At 46.1% G+C, this 15000-nt stretch overlaps 2 protein-coding genes across 4 annotated transcripts in view; one reads left to right on the forward strand and one right to left on the reverse strand.

Annotated features, from left to right (window-relative positions):
* The window catches only part of zer1 (zyg-11 related, cell cycle regulator), a 23474-nt gene extending 9700 nt beyond the window's left edge, over positions 1-13774 (reverse strand). Inside the window, exons 1-5 of one of the 2 annotated variants that reach the window (XM_076993018.1) lie at positions 13610-13774; positions 12232-12510; positions 11898-12048; positions 6120-6577; positions 3412-3585 (exon numbers count right to left, since the gene is read on the reverse strand). In XM_076993018.1, coding sequence (XP_076849133.1) covers positions 3412-3585; positions 6120-6577; positions 11898-12048; positions 12232-12398 — 950 coding nt within the window. In that variant the 5' untranslated portion in view covers positions 12399-12510; positions 13610-13774. Of the gene's footprint in view, positions 1-3411; positions 3586-6119; positions 6578-11897; positions 12049-12231; positions 12511-13265; positions 13400-13609 lie in introns of those variants that run through there. The other variant, XM_076993019.1, reaches the window with a different exon arrangement.
* Positions 13775-14422: 648 nt separating this feature from the next.
* tbc1d13 (TBC1 domain family, member 13) overlaps positions 14423-15000 on the forward strand; it is a 15561-nt gene continuing 14983 nt past the window's right edge. For both annotated transcript variants that reach the window (XM_076993023.1, XM_076993024.1), the window contains exon 1: positions 14423-14495. In XM_076993023.1, coding sequence (XP_076849138.1) covers positions 14473-14495 — 23 coding nt within the window. In that variant the 5' untranslated portion in view covers positions 14423-14472. The remainder of the gene's footprint in view (positions 14496-15000) is intronic.

A 15000-nucleotide genomic window follows, 5' to 3' on the forward strand; every position in this document is an offset into this window, starting at 1 on the left:
GAAAAGGGGGAGATGAGTCCATGAAAAATCAGAGTCTCTCAGACATGTCTCACTGTAGACCGTGCTGGACCAGGGTCTGACCACGGCGCTGGACCAGGGTCTGACCACAGCGCTGGACCAGGGTCTGACCACGGCGCTGGACCAGGGTCTGACCACGGCGCTGAACCAGGGTCTGACCACGGCGCTGGACCAGGGTCTGACCACGGCGCTGGACCAGGGTCTGACCACGGCGCTGGACCAGAGTTTGACCACGGCGCTGAACCAGAGTTTGACCACGGCGCTGGACCAGGGTCTGACCACGGCGCTGGACCAGGGTCTGACCACGGCGTTGGACCAGGGTCTGACCACGGCGCTGGACCAGAGTTTGACCACGGCGCTGAACCAGGGTCTGACCACGGCGCTGGACCAGGGTCTGACCACGGCGCTGGACCAGGGTCTGACCACGGCGCTGGACCAGGGTCTGACCACGGCGCTGGACCAGGGTCTGACCAGAGTTGTTTAGTAACGAAGTAGAACTACTTCACTACTGTACTTAAGTACTAAAATGCTGTATCTGTACTTTACTGGAGTATTATTTTTTTCTCCTAGTTCCACTTCACTACATACAGTTGTGATCAAATTTATTCAACCCCCACTGAAATAAAGTGTTTTGGCCAGTTTGACATTGATTTTGATCATTTCAGTCATCTTATTTACAATTATATCAAAGAGGCACTTATAAATTAGACAAACATAACATAATATTTATGATGGAATAACCACAAATGTCTTTACTGTGCTCACATCATTATCAGTTTTATTCAACCCCCTAGTGACATTATTTTTTAGTACTTAGTACAACATCCTTTTCCAGTTATGACAGCTTTCAAGCGTGAAGCATAGCTTGACACAAGTGTCTTGCAGCGACCTATGGGTATCTTAGCCCATTCTTCATGGGCAAAAGCCTCCAGTTCAGTCACATTCTTAGGCTTGCGCACTGCAACTGCCTTCTTTAGGTCCCACCAGAGGTTCTCAATTGGATTTAAGTCTGGTGATTGCGATGGCCACTCTAGAATGTTCCAGCCTTTCATGTTCAACCATGCTCTAGTGGACTTGGATGTGTGCTTCGGATCATTGTCCTGTTGGAAGGTCCAACGTCTCCCAAGCCGCAGGTTTGTGACTGACTCCATCACATTTTCCTCCAAGATCTCCTGGTACTGAAGGGAATTCATGGTACCCTGCACACGTTGAAGCTTTCCTGTACCATTAGAAGCAAAACAGCCCCAAAGCATAATTGACCCCCCGCCATGCTTCACAGTAGGCAAGGTGTTCTTTTGTTCATAAGCCTGGTTCTTCCTTCTCCAAACATAGCGCTGGTCCATTGTCCCAAACAGTTCTAATTTAGTTTCCAAAACCTGTTCCAAAACCTTTGTGGCTTGTCCACATGACTTTTGGCATACTGCAGTCGACTTTTCTTGTTCTTTGGAGTCAGCAAGGGGGTGCGTCTGGGCGTTCTGGCATGGAGGTCTTCGTTATGCAGTGCGCGCCTTATTGTCTGAGCTGAAACTTCAGTGCCCACATCTGACAGGTCTTTTTTCAGTTCCTTAGCAGTCACGCGGGGATTTTTCTCCACATTACGCTTCAGGTAGCGCACAGCAGTCGTGGTCAGGATCTTCTTTCTGCCACGACCAGGTAACGTTTCCACTGTGCCCTTTAACTTGAACTTGCGAATGATACTTCCGATAGTGTCTCTTGGAATATTTAACAACTTCGCAATCTTTTTATATCCATTGCCATTCTTGTGAAGAGCAATAACCTCTTCTCTTGTCTTCTGGGACCATTCTCTTGCCTTCACCATGCTTGGAAACACACCAGTAGATGTCTAGAAGGAGCCGAGTATCACAGTCCTTTTAAATCTGCCTAATTGGTGCTTATCATGCTTGATTGCTGCTCGTTGACATCCACAGATGTTTTCAATACCTGATGGAAAACACTGGAATGAACCTCTGTTCTTAGGAGTGGTAGTCGTAAAGGGGTTGAATAATTGTGTCAATGAAGAAATCACAAAAAGGCCATTTAATACTTTATGACAAAAAAAATTGATGCTATCTTAGTTGCATTTAGTTCTTTAACAAGTCCTTGTAAGATTTCATTATGAACACAATTACAAATGTGCACTGAATTCCATAAAACCCTTCGCAGCATTGGGGGTTGAATAAATTTGATCACAACTGTATTTTCCATCAGTTTAATACTTTTACTCCGATACATTTTTTACGTGATGTATAGTTACTCGTTACAATTATAAGCATGTTAGCTGGCGCTGTCACCGGGTCAAGCGATCAGGCTGTCTTATGAGAAAACTACGCATGCTCCGGTCGCGTCTCGTTTACTCTGCTGCTGCCTTCACTGAACACTTGAGCTTCGTAATCTAGGTTCACTTGACACGTCGTGACTGCCGCAAGGGTCCGCACGGCAAAAATGACGCAATCGCGGTGGCTCCGCCCATGCGCGTTGGACACGCACGCGCAGTCGCATCGCGAGGTCGTGCACCTCTCGATTTTTGTGCGTGAGAAGTTACAAGGTGGAATTCATGCACTTGTACGTCAAGTTTCAGTATTTTCCAGCAACTTCAGCTTAATTTCATATTCATACAAATACACATATACTCAAAATTATTCCAAATAATTAGCTTTTTTTTTAATCTAACTAACCTAATTATGTTCATGACGTGCTGCAGTGTTTACTTAACATTAGCTGGTAACAGTAAGCCGTGTCTCTTTTCATGCTGACTAATCATGAGCCCATTTTTATAGTGTAGTGTTTTTATAGGGTAAGGGCATTTGCTGAGGATAAACCCAGGGCAGTAGCCTCACCCTTAGAATCCGACAGACGAATTTTACGTCCAAAGTACACCTCGTTTTCTCAGCTAAATTAAGGCGAACTTGTACTTCTGCGTCAAACCTACGACGTAGCGGGACATAGGTTATCTGTTTTTTGTGTACGAAGTGTTAAGCACAGTTTTTTTAAGTTGCTACTTGTTTGTACATACAGAACACTTTGTGTATTTGTGGTCTTTGACATCTTTGATTTGTAAGTGATATATAAAAACAATTGATAATCAAACTTTGACGGCTTTCTTTAATTAATACAAAACACAATACTTGTACTTTTTACTTTCAGTACCTGAGTAATACATTTTAGAATAAACAACTTGCAATACTCAAGTACAAAAAATGCTGAATACTTCTGTACTTCCACTTAAGTAAAGTTTTTAAAGAACACTTCAACTTCTTCTCAAGTCAATTTTTTGATAGAGAACTTGTACTTTTACTCAAGTATGGGTCTCTAATACTTTATACAACACTGGGTCTGACCATGGACACAGCCCCCAGGGCACGACGGGTCTTCCTGTGTGTGTAGGCCTCGTACCTGGGACGCCCCACGGCCTCTTCAAAGTGCGGCACGGTGCAGTTGTCCAGCATGATGTGGCCAGAGATGTCGAGAGAGACCAGGTTCTCCAAACCCTGCACAATGCTCACCAGGATCTTCCTGGACATCTTGAACTTAGAGGAGCGCTGACTCTCCCGGGAAATGTCTAGGTGCCTGGAGTGTTGGGAGACACCACACAACATCAGACAACACCCTCAGAGTAATACAACCTCCAAACATCAGACAACATCAGACAAGAACCTAGGAGTAATATCAGACAACACCCGCATATTAACACAACCCCACTACCAAAACATCAGACAACACCCACTGTCACAACTGTAGTCCAACACTGATATTTTCACTGTCTGGGTGTGATGTGATGAATTAATTACTGAAATGGAGCAAAACATTACAAACACAAGGACGGTGAGCGAGAAGGATACCAACCCCTTTCATCATTAAGCTGTCTAAAAACATTGGTACACTCAACATTAATACACAACTAAGGCTAGATGTTTTTTTTTTAAGTAACATTGTCAATACAGTAACTTTACACTTCACAATGTAAAGTTCACAACAAGTAAAGTACAAATCAGGACGTGCATTTTCAACACGGGACATCAAACCAGGGTATCTGCACATTTTTAAATCTCAAATTCAATGACTTTTAAGACCTTTTTAATACCTCTCACAAGGAAAAATAATACTATTTCTGGGGATGCAGGTGTGTTCCACATCGTTGAGGGGGGGGGGGGGGGGGCATAGGCGAACGAAAATTGTTGACGTTGTTGAGGCCGTATACTCCAACGCTAGGAATCTAGCACTAGGACCCTGGAGCGGTTATTTTCTGCATTAGCGCTAGATTCGGCAAAGTTCACATTGCGCCAGAAAAACTGAACAACACACACTTATAATAATTTAATGCTTCCCCTCATAAAATTCAAGACATTTAAAGACATTTTTAGGCCTTGAATATGGAAAACTAAATTTAAGACATTTTAAGACTTTTTAAGGACCCGCGGGTACCCTGTCAAACTAATGAATATGCATGTCTGACAGAGTCGTCCAACCAATGGTTAATGTTGGAACACTGTCGCTAAGCAACTGGACTTGGAAGCGTCTGTGGTGTTTACTAAGGAGGTGTTTGAATATTGCCAGACTTAGATCTGGACACTCAGACACAAACAGGGCGATTAGAGATGAGAACAGACACTGGGATTATTGTTCGTCTATTCAGAGTGGCCTCCGCCAACAACGTCCCCTCTGGGGTCTCTGAGGAGATGGAGACGTGTGAGAGTGACCCGGATCACCGCTGCACGAGCGTGTCAACGCCACTGCACGAGCGTGTCAACGCCACTGCACGAGCGTGTCAACGCCACTGCACGAACGGGTCAACGCCACTGCACGAGCGGGTCAACGCCACTGCACGAGCGGGTCAACGCCACTGCACGAGCGGGTCAACGCCACTGCACGAGCGTGTCAACGGCACTGCACGAGCGTGTCAACGGCACTGCACGAGCGTGTCAACGGCACTGCACGAACGTGTCAACGCCACTGCACGAACGTGTCAACGCCACTGCACGAGCGTGTCAACGCCACTGCACGAGCGTGTCAACACCACTGCACGAGCGTGTCAACACCACTGCACGAGCGTGTCAACACCACTGCACGAGCGTGTCAACACCACTGCACGAGCGTGTCAACACCAGCGGTTCTTGGCCATACGAGTAGATCAGGTCCACCTGTACACACTGACACTCTTCCCTGACGGCAATGGTGCCGATCAACAGGATAAACACCCCACCACACCACACGAGGGTGGTGCATGACACACAACAGTGACGCACAACAAGTGATGCACAACAGTGACTCTGGAGTCCTTCCCTGTGAACACACGGATTACCAGGTTCACTGTTCTGACCCACAGAGCCCAGAGCTCTGCTGCAGGTGGAATGTTCTCTAGTGTCTCCAGATATCTTCTGCCACCTGATACTATAAAGGCCACCACTTCCTGTTAGTGTCATCTGAGCCAAGGCTGGTTCCTCCCCCACTATTAGATTAGAAAGGTGGTCACAATATTTTGGAATATTGACTACTGGCCAGGATCTACAGCAAGAACACTGTAATGTTATTCAGAATGGAGCCGTGATCAGGACAGACGAAACAGAACAAACACAACGGCAAATAACACACCTGCGGGCCTGCGACTAAAACCTGGAGACTCTCCTATCACACAGAAACCATGAGGCAGAAATGAGATGGCCAGCGAGATATATATATATAGAACATATATCTGCCCTATGGCCTCATTTATTCCCAATGCTGTCTGATGAATGCTAACTAGTGAGAACATTGTGGCAGGATTAACATGTGCCCTACAACACACAGTAAAACTAGAACCATATGCAGGGTTAAAAAAAGACATTCTGACATAGTGAGGTAGTTAAATGTCAAACTGCCCAACTTACACTGACCTACAATAAACGCAAAGGAGGTTAAACAGGGTGCCAAAAATACAACTCAGGAAACGCATGAAAATATGGTATTGTAATAAATACTATAATTTAAAGATCCCGTAAACAAAATTCGCTGACTCTGATTCTCCATGTCTGGAATAGACTTTTTTTTTTTATCCAGGGCGTTCCAGTCCTAGATCCGTAGTTCTAAGGTTTGAGCCTCATTGAGTGGTCAGGTGCGATTCTCACCTCAGCTGGTTCAGATGCACCACGGTGCTGATGAGCTCTTCAGTAAGGTCCACGTTGTAGAGGACCAGTGAGGCCAGCCTGTCCCTCCACTGGGCCAAGAAGGCGGGCCGGGGCAGGTGGACGGCGGAGAGGTCCAGGGACGTGAGGGTGGGCAGGGGCTTCAGCAGGGCCTCCACGTCCACCTCCACGGCCAGGCCGCCCAGGTTGAGCAGACGCAGCCTGCTGAAGCCCTGGAAGGTGAAGTCGGAGGCGGCTGTGGCGGCGTGGCCGGGCAGCTGGCCTTCCTCGTCCTCATCCTCGTCCTCCCCGCAGGCCAGCGGGACTCGCGCCCTGTGGAAGAAGAAGTTGGCGCAGCCGAACAGGCTGAGGGACACGAGGCTGTGGCGGAAGCAGGTGAGAGTGCGCAGGCTCCGGGCGCTCAGGTGTGTGCAGGACGTCAGGTGCAGCTCCATCAGGTCCTGCGGGGGGGGGGGGGGGGGGGGGGGGTTATTATTTTTAACTGTTATCACTAAACACTTTAACATTCTGCTTTTCCTAGCAAAGTCACAGAAACAGCGAGTGGGTGTACTGTACTGAACACTGTTACTGCTCCTGAATAAATCATATTGCCCATATGCAAACCAGACACGGCTGCAAACACTGCAACATCTTGGTGTTAGAGGAGCGCTACGTAACCATGGCAGCATCAGCCCAACAATCGTGTGTTCCTGTGCGCTCTGGCCAGGTTGCTGGGTTACTAGGTACAGGCAGCTGATGCTGTTAGTCAGCTGTCTTGTGGGATCCACACCCCAACCATTGTGCATTCAAAAGGATTCAGGTATGCATTCATTAAAGAGACCACGGTAGACACAACACCACTGCATAAAGCTGTAGCACTTTATGGGGTGTACATATGGGGGTGATGTTCAGCTGTCAATGTGCGTAAGCCCAGTACACGCTGGTCCACTGGGCCTACAGTACACGCTGATCCACTGGGCCTACAGTACACGCTGGTCCACTGGGCCTACAGTACACGCTGGTCCACTGGGCCTACAGTACGCGCTGGTCCACTGGGCCTACAGTACACGCTGGTCCACTGGGCCTACAGTACACGCTGGTCCACTGGGCCTACAGTACACGCTGGTCCACTGGGCCTACAGTACGCCCTGGTCCACTGGGCCTACAGTACGCCCTGGTCCACTGGGCCTACAGTACGCCCTGGTCCACTGGGCCTACAGTACGCGCTGGTCCACTGGGCCTACAGTACGCGCTGGTCCACTGGGCCTACAGTACGCGCTGGTCCACTGGGCGTACAGTACATGCTGGTCCACTGGGCCTACAGTACACGCTGGTCAACTGGGCCTACAGTACACGCTGGTCCACTGGAATGCATTTAGCTGTGAGCCTGAGTCATATGGTAGTACAGTGAGTCCCCGCTTAACAACGGGTCTGGTTAACGACGGACCGGAGTTACGACCGACTTTTTTTTTTATTTTGCGCGGAGGAGTTGTGGCAGCACAGTGGAGTGTTGTTGTAGTGGGGTGTTGTGGGGTGTTGTTGGAGTGGGGTGTTGTATACGATAAGCTGAGGCAGTGCAGCCTCCACCGCAGTCCATCTCGGCAATGCGATCGCTCTTTCTCACGCTGTACGCACACACGAGAACATTGTTGGTTTTTTTCTATACTGTATTTACAATCAAAGCGTATCTAAATCTAAATAAGTGCCCGCTTAATGACGGTGTTAGAGACTGAAAGGTCCGTCGTAAAGCAGTTTTCGTCGTTAAGCGTGACCCTAGATTTAGATACGCTTTGATCGTAAATACAGTATAGAAAAAACTAACAATGTTCTCGTGCGTACAGCGTGAGAAAGAGCGATCGCGTTGCCGAGATGGGCTTATCGTACACAATACTCCACTACACCCCACAACGCTCCACAACACTCCACTACACCCAGCGCAGAGGTAAAGAACTTGGGCGTCACAATAGACCCAGATCTCTCGTTCGATACACATATTAATAATATAACTAGGGTAGCGTTCTTTCACTTGCGCAACATAGCCAAAATTAGAAACATATTAAATATTAGTGATGCAGAAAAACTAATCCATGCATTCATATCCTCTCGTTTAGATTATTGCAACAGTCTCCTAGCTGGATGCTCTGGTAAATCGATAAACAAACTCCAGCTGGTTCAGAACGCAGCAGCACGAGTTTTAACAAAAACTAAAAAGTTTGATCACATTAGTCCCGTACTATCGTCATTGGCTGCCAATTAGATTCCGTATTGACTATAAAATACTTGTATTAACATATAAAACGCTGCATGGCTTAGCTCCAGACTATCTTAGTGAACTTATTGAACAATATAACTCAGCGCGTTCACTTCGCTCGCAGGACGCAGGGTTATTAACTGTTCCTAGGATCAAAAAGATCACAGCAGGTGGAAGAGCCTTTTCTTTTAAAGCTCCACAACTGTGGAATAATCTTCCTGCCTCTATTCGGGACTCAGACACAGTCTCAATGTTTAAAACTCGATTAAAGACTCATCTGTTTAGTTTGGCCTTTGATTAATCTGTTACATAGTTACTACATCTCGTATCTTTTCTCCGAGGTTCACCTGGAGAGTAACATTGCAGTCGGAGCCTACAATACCAGCATCGCTGCTCCGACACGGAATGAAAGCCTGGCGTTCATCAACAGACATTTACAGTGACAATATCATAACCCAGAACTTTCATTTTTACTCTACTTAGTCTGATTGTGTGATTTGTGTGTGACTTGTGTATTTGTCTGTATTTTGTGTAATTTGTGTGTTAACGGGCCGCCCAATGGAGGATGGGTTCCCTTTTGAGTCTTGGTTCTCCCGAGGTTTCTTCCTAATCCCCACCATCATAGGGAGTTTTTCCTCGCCACTGTCGCCTTTGGCTTGCTCATTAGGGTTCTGGACCCATAGTATTGTTAACCTTTTAAATCCTGTAAAGCGCTTTGTGACAACATGTGTTGTGAAAAGCGCTATACAAATAAACTTTGATTTGATTTGATTTGATTTACACCCCACAACGCTCCACAACACTCCACTGTGCTGCCACTGCTCCTCTGCGCGAAAAAGTCGGTCGTAACTCTGATCCGTCGTTAACCAGACCCGTCGTTAAGAGGGGACTCACTGTATTATGTGCAAAACGAAAAGTTCTTCTCTGTCAATACAGAGTTCAAATAGTGCAAACAGAGCCTGACCAAATATGTCACTGAATTTGCTGCAACTACACTGACATGCTCATTTTTAAGAATATTAACATCGCCACATATTAGTATATTAACATCGCCACACTGCTCCTGATATCCTTTGCTGTTTCAACTTGCCAAAGCGCCGTTCTGTCCCTGCTACCTCTGTTCAAGTGAGATATGTTGATTTGAGTACTGAGCTGTGGTGCTGCTGTAAATGTCTCTGCATCCTGCTCGTATTAGTCGCCGTGTACGTCATTATTTTCATACAATGTTTGAATATGGTCCGTGTCTTATCAGTCACTCTCTTGTCATTTATCATTTCTGCCAGGTTCCCAAAATGCTGCCAAACAAACGATGTGAAAGTGGTGGGGGCATCTTCAATAGTAATACCTGTATTTTCACACATCATTCTGACGTCATCACAAATCTCGCAAGACAGATTTTTAACGCGCGACACGAGATCTCGTCACACCCCTATTTATTGCACTTACTGCAGTCATAACCGATGGGTTTATTACTCAGTTAAGACTGTAGTAACTAAATAGTGCTCATCAGTGCTCTCTGTAAAAATTTGTGAAAATGTCCTGAGGTAAGGAGGTCTGGGCCTTGAGGATGGACAGACAGGTGTGGGTATGTCTCTCCAGATGGACAGACAGGTGTGGGTATGTCTCTCCAGAGGGACAGAAGCACTAGACCCATCCTGACCTTGAGGATGCCTAGCAGGCCAGAGTCAGAGGATCACAGACGGAAGAGCAAGAAGCACCACAAGGCCAAGAAGGTCTGAAGGTTGAGCACAAGACTAACAGCACACACTCCGTCACTGGTGCCAGCATAGCTGGTGAAGAAGGGGGTGATCTTAGCTGGATCCCCAGTGGGTTGTAGGCTGCAGACCTTTAAATGTACTGCATACACAAAAAGCTTTAGAAGGTAGAGCCCAGGTCAGGGAGGTGCTGTAGTACTGTAGCGGTAGGCACTGGGATCTCTGCATCGTTGAAGGTAGATCTCTGGTGCTGCAGTGCTGGACATAATGAAGGTAGGCACTAGGATCTCTGCATCGTTGAAGGTAGATCTCTGGTGCTGCAGTGCTGGACATAATGAAGGTAGGCACTAGGATCTCTGCATCGTTGAAGGTAGATCTCTGGTGCTGCAGTGCTGGACATAATGAAGGTAGGCACTAGGATCTGCGCATCGTTGAAGGTAGATCTCTGGTGCTGCAGTGCTGGACATAATGAAGGTAGGCACTAGGATCTCTGCATCGTTGAAGGTAGATCTCTGGTGCTGCAGTGCTGGACATAATGAAGGTAGGCACTAGGATCTGCGCATCGTTGAAGGTAGATCTCTGGTGCTGCAGTGCTGGACATAATGAAGGTAGGCACTAGGATCTGCGCATCGTTGAAGGGCAGCCCAGGTCAGAGTTGAGCAACATGGATAAATGCAGTTAGTCATATGTGGGTCAAAGGTGAGATAGGGGTCAAAGAGGAAACCCATGCTACAAACAGCAGAGGGACTGACTGGAGCATCATCAATAGCAAGTAAGTGGTAGCATTTAGTTTTAAATTTGTGCTCAACCAGTACTTAAAACTCCTGAACACAGGAGACAAGTGTGAAAGGAAGAAGTAATTGTGTGGGACTGGTGTTAAGGTGTGAATATCATCAGCACACCAATGAAATCTGAGGACATGACAAAGGATCATGTGTCCAAGGGGCAGGACGCAAGTGAGAAATAACAGAGGGTCAACAACAAAGCCCTGGGTAACACCCCGAGTAACAAGAGCAGTGTGAGATGTGCTTCCCAATGAAGCAATACACCTATCAGTTAAACAGCATCTGAACCAGGACAGTACCAGTAAGACCAACAGTGGAAAAGCAAGAAATGAGAACATTATGATTGACTGGACCAGAATCTGTGATAAGGTCTAGAAGAAGAGAAGATCCAGAATCTGAAGACAGATCATTACTGACTGGTGTAAACGTCTCAATACTGACTGAAACGTTTCCGACAGGGTATTGTAGTTCAGAAAGACTTGCCGCTGGAAGACAACAATCCTTTCAGGAACTTTAGAGACAGAAAACAGGTTATAAAATGTTTAAATGTTTCATAACTTAACAGTCAAGGGCCCATTCCTATATAATAGTGATGAAAGCAGCCGTTTAATAACAACATACACTGGTCAATACATACAACATACTTTGACTCAATACTACTCACAGGGGCAGAGCTAGGATTTTTCTGAGAAAGGGGCCATGAAGTGGCCACAATATTCATAGCGACAAAATCACTAAGTTGCCAATACTGCTGCCGCTTTATCGCCATTAACAAAATGATGCATCTCACACCTCATTTAGGGGGGGGCAAGGATGTTGTGACAGGGGCACTGGCCCCATCTGAGCCCCCCTCCCCGTTCCTCAAAGTCTATCAGCATTATGTAACAGAGCGAGTGATTGTGTGTGTGTGTATGTGTGTGTATGTGTGTGTGTGTGTGTATGTGTGTGTGTGTATGTGTGTGTGTGTGTGTGTGTGTGTGTGTGTGTGTGTATGTGTGTGTGTGTATGTGTGTGTATGTGTGGTCCCCACCTGTTTTGAGATGGCCTCTAGGTCTCGATCCCGCACAAAATCCTCTCGGAGGTGCAGCTGTGTTAAACGAGTGCTGCGTGGGTCACAGAACAGCTGGAAGAAACCATCCAGCGGCTCAAAGCCGCTCTCAGTGTGGACCAGCTCCATGTATCTACACAGGAGGAACAAAGGCAACTCAGAGAACCAGCAGAGAACCTCAAACACCAACATCTGATCTGCTTCTGACAACTTAAACATGGTTGGCAACATCAGATGGTTTCAAACACAACCCATCACTGAAATCGAAATCTCAGATGATGTAATCTGGTGTAAACTATTACATCTGTCTACATACACATTAACCAGCTTATCACAGATCTCGCTGGGCAGGAACACGTCGGGCCGCAGGCAGAGTTTGTTCCGGTCGCTGACGTAGCACATGGTTCTCCTCAGGTTCTTCACACAGAACACCGTGCACAGAGACATGAGGCTGTCCGGGTCGTCCCCTGCCTTGGCAGCCATGGCAACACACCCTTCAGATTCCGGGGTCAATCACCAGGGCAACACAAGGACGGCGATGTGTCGTGCTGTCTTGCTGACTGGACTCAGGCAGCAGGCATTGGGAGAAGCTAGCCTATTAACAAAAACAGGGTGTAAAAACATCTACATTACCTGACAGCATGTCGGAGTATAATATTCTTCCAAAATATATAATGTATAAATAATTTGACTTGCCAGTTACTTGTGAAAGCGTAATTCTAACAAAAACTACAAGCTAGCTAGCCACTGTTGATCCTATTAGTTATATAACCACAACACACACAGAAGACAAGACAACCTAATGGTTATTTGACCAGTGCTGGCAAAATAAACGTCTCAAAGGCTGTGAGATGTGTCGGCTAGTGACACATCACACTATGTAGGCAGCTACATTCGCAGTGGCTAACTGAACACATATATATACATTACTAGATCAACTGAACACATATATATACGTTACTAGATCAACTGAACACACATATATACATTACTAGATCAACTGAACACACATATATAATACACACACACACACATTACTAGATCAACTGAACACACATATATATATATATATATACATTACTAAACACACACACACACACACACACACATTATATATATATATATATATATATATATATATATATATATATATATATATATATATACACACACATACATACATATATATATTACTAGATCAACTGTTAATGTAAATGTATCCGCACGAGCTCCAGCTGGTCTTGCGCCTGACAGGACCGACCAGCTAACGACATTAGCTCGACACAAACGTCGGAATCACTGGATTAAAATAGTTGTGTTAGAAAATTAAATTAAAATCATGTTTCGTACATTTTACTGCGGTGTGTTTCTTACACGCAGTAAATGTTTTATAGGCAGTACTGTGTAAGTCATACTGTCAGGGAACATTCACACTGCCCTCAAGAACTCGCTAACGGCCACAGCTCGCAGCTAAGCTAGGCGAGCTAACTGGCTACAGAACGCCGTAGCCAAGCACGAGACGCGCTCGCGACGCCGCTCGCGACACCCAGACCCGCTCGCGACGCCGCTCGCGCAGCGAACTTGCCCCAGCTAACACCGTCGCCTTGGGTTAGCATGTCAACCAAACAAAAAGCGAAATCACATATTAAACGCGTCGTATGAGATCTGACAGCGGCATCGGCGCGCGGGATTACCAGAATCACCGCCGAAACTTTCACCCTGGCGGCGCTCGGTGGTTTCCGTTAATTCATTTACTCGTATAATATTGTTCGTTAACTGCACTTCGCTTCTTTCTGGTGTTTTTTTTAACTCGCTCGTCCTGATGTCAACAAAACATCAGCCTGCACTTCCGGGTCACCTGCAGGTCAAATAACTGCTTCCTGTTAGGGGAGGAGACTAGCGTGACTTCATTAAAACTGATTAATCGGACTCTTAATGTCGTCCAAACACAGTGAAATTACGGTGTCGGTCTTCAATGCAGCACCAGATAAACTGACACAAAGGTTTACAAAATATATGATTAAATGTTAAGGTAAATATTTGTGTAAATTGTGTCTAAATTTGACGGAGATTATAGCGCATCGAGTTGTGTGCACAGAAGCATTTGCAGCAGCACTGTGTAATGTTTAATGTCCTTACAATAGAAATGGCCAACACAGACAAAAGGGAAATAAAATTTAGTGATAAACTACTGATGTAATTATAATAAAAAAAACATAAAATCTAATTATGTGTTCATTTCAGTATGAACAGAAAATCGTTTCTAAAGCAGCTCAAAGTGTGTGTGTGGTGTGTTTATTAATTCGTTTATCTTGAGTTTGGTCTAATGACATTAAGCAAAAAAGGAATAAACTAGAATAATATAGACATATGGAAATGTGAATGCATAAAACAGGCAGATCGATACAAAATAAATCACATAGTGTGTTAAATGTAGTATAATGAATTCACACTACAGTAGACTGACTACATTAGGTTTTCTGAGCGGAGCGCGTCATCTTTGTTTCCACTCGGACTGTTTTTGCTGCAGCACGCTGGTGTTTCTGGTGGAGTGAACATGTCGAGTTCGTACAGGAACAGGTGAGACGTTTGGGCTCCACACACACACACACACACACACACACACACACACACACACACACACACACACACAGATCAGTGTTGCTTTGACTCAATAACAACAACGCGCCTGATTTACACACGAATCGGGGCTCCGGTGTGGGTCCGGTGTGTGTCCGGGTCTGTGCTGCTGTCCCCCGGTCCAGCCCGGGCGGGTGTCTCCGCATGAGCGACACCAGCACGCGTGTGTGAAGCGCCGCTCACGCCGACCGCAGTTAGATGGGTCAGTCAGATGGGTCAGTGGCCGTTGTGCACTGGTGGGACGTGACATGGGTCCCAGCTGGGTGTGTGAGGGCTCAGTCACCGGCTGGTGTCCGTGTGTTACTCCCAGTGCACTGGGACGTTTATATGAAACTATATTGGTTTTTTTCCGTTTTGATTTGGACAAGCAAACCTACCTCGTGTCTTGTGTCCTCCATGTGAGTGAGAGGAAGTTGTGTTAGTGTTGATGTTAATAAAACAAGCT

The sequence above is a fragment of the Brachyhypopomus gauderio genome, unplaced genomic scaffold, assembly GCF_052324685.1.
Source record: "Brachyhypopomus gauderio isolate BG-103 unplaced genomic scaffold, BGAUD_0.2 sc102, whole genome shotgun sequence".
Taxonomy (NCBI): domain Eukaryota; kingdom Metazoa; phylum Chordata; class Actinopteri; order Gymnotiformes; family Hypopomidae; genus Brachyhypopomus; species Brachyhypopomus gauderio.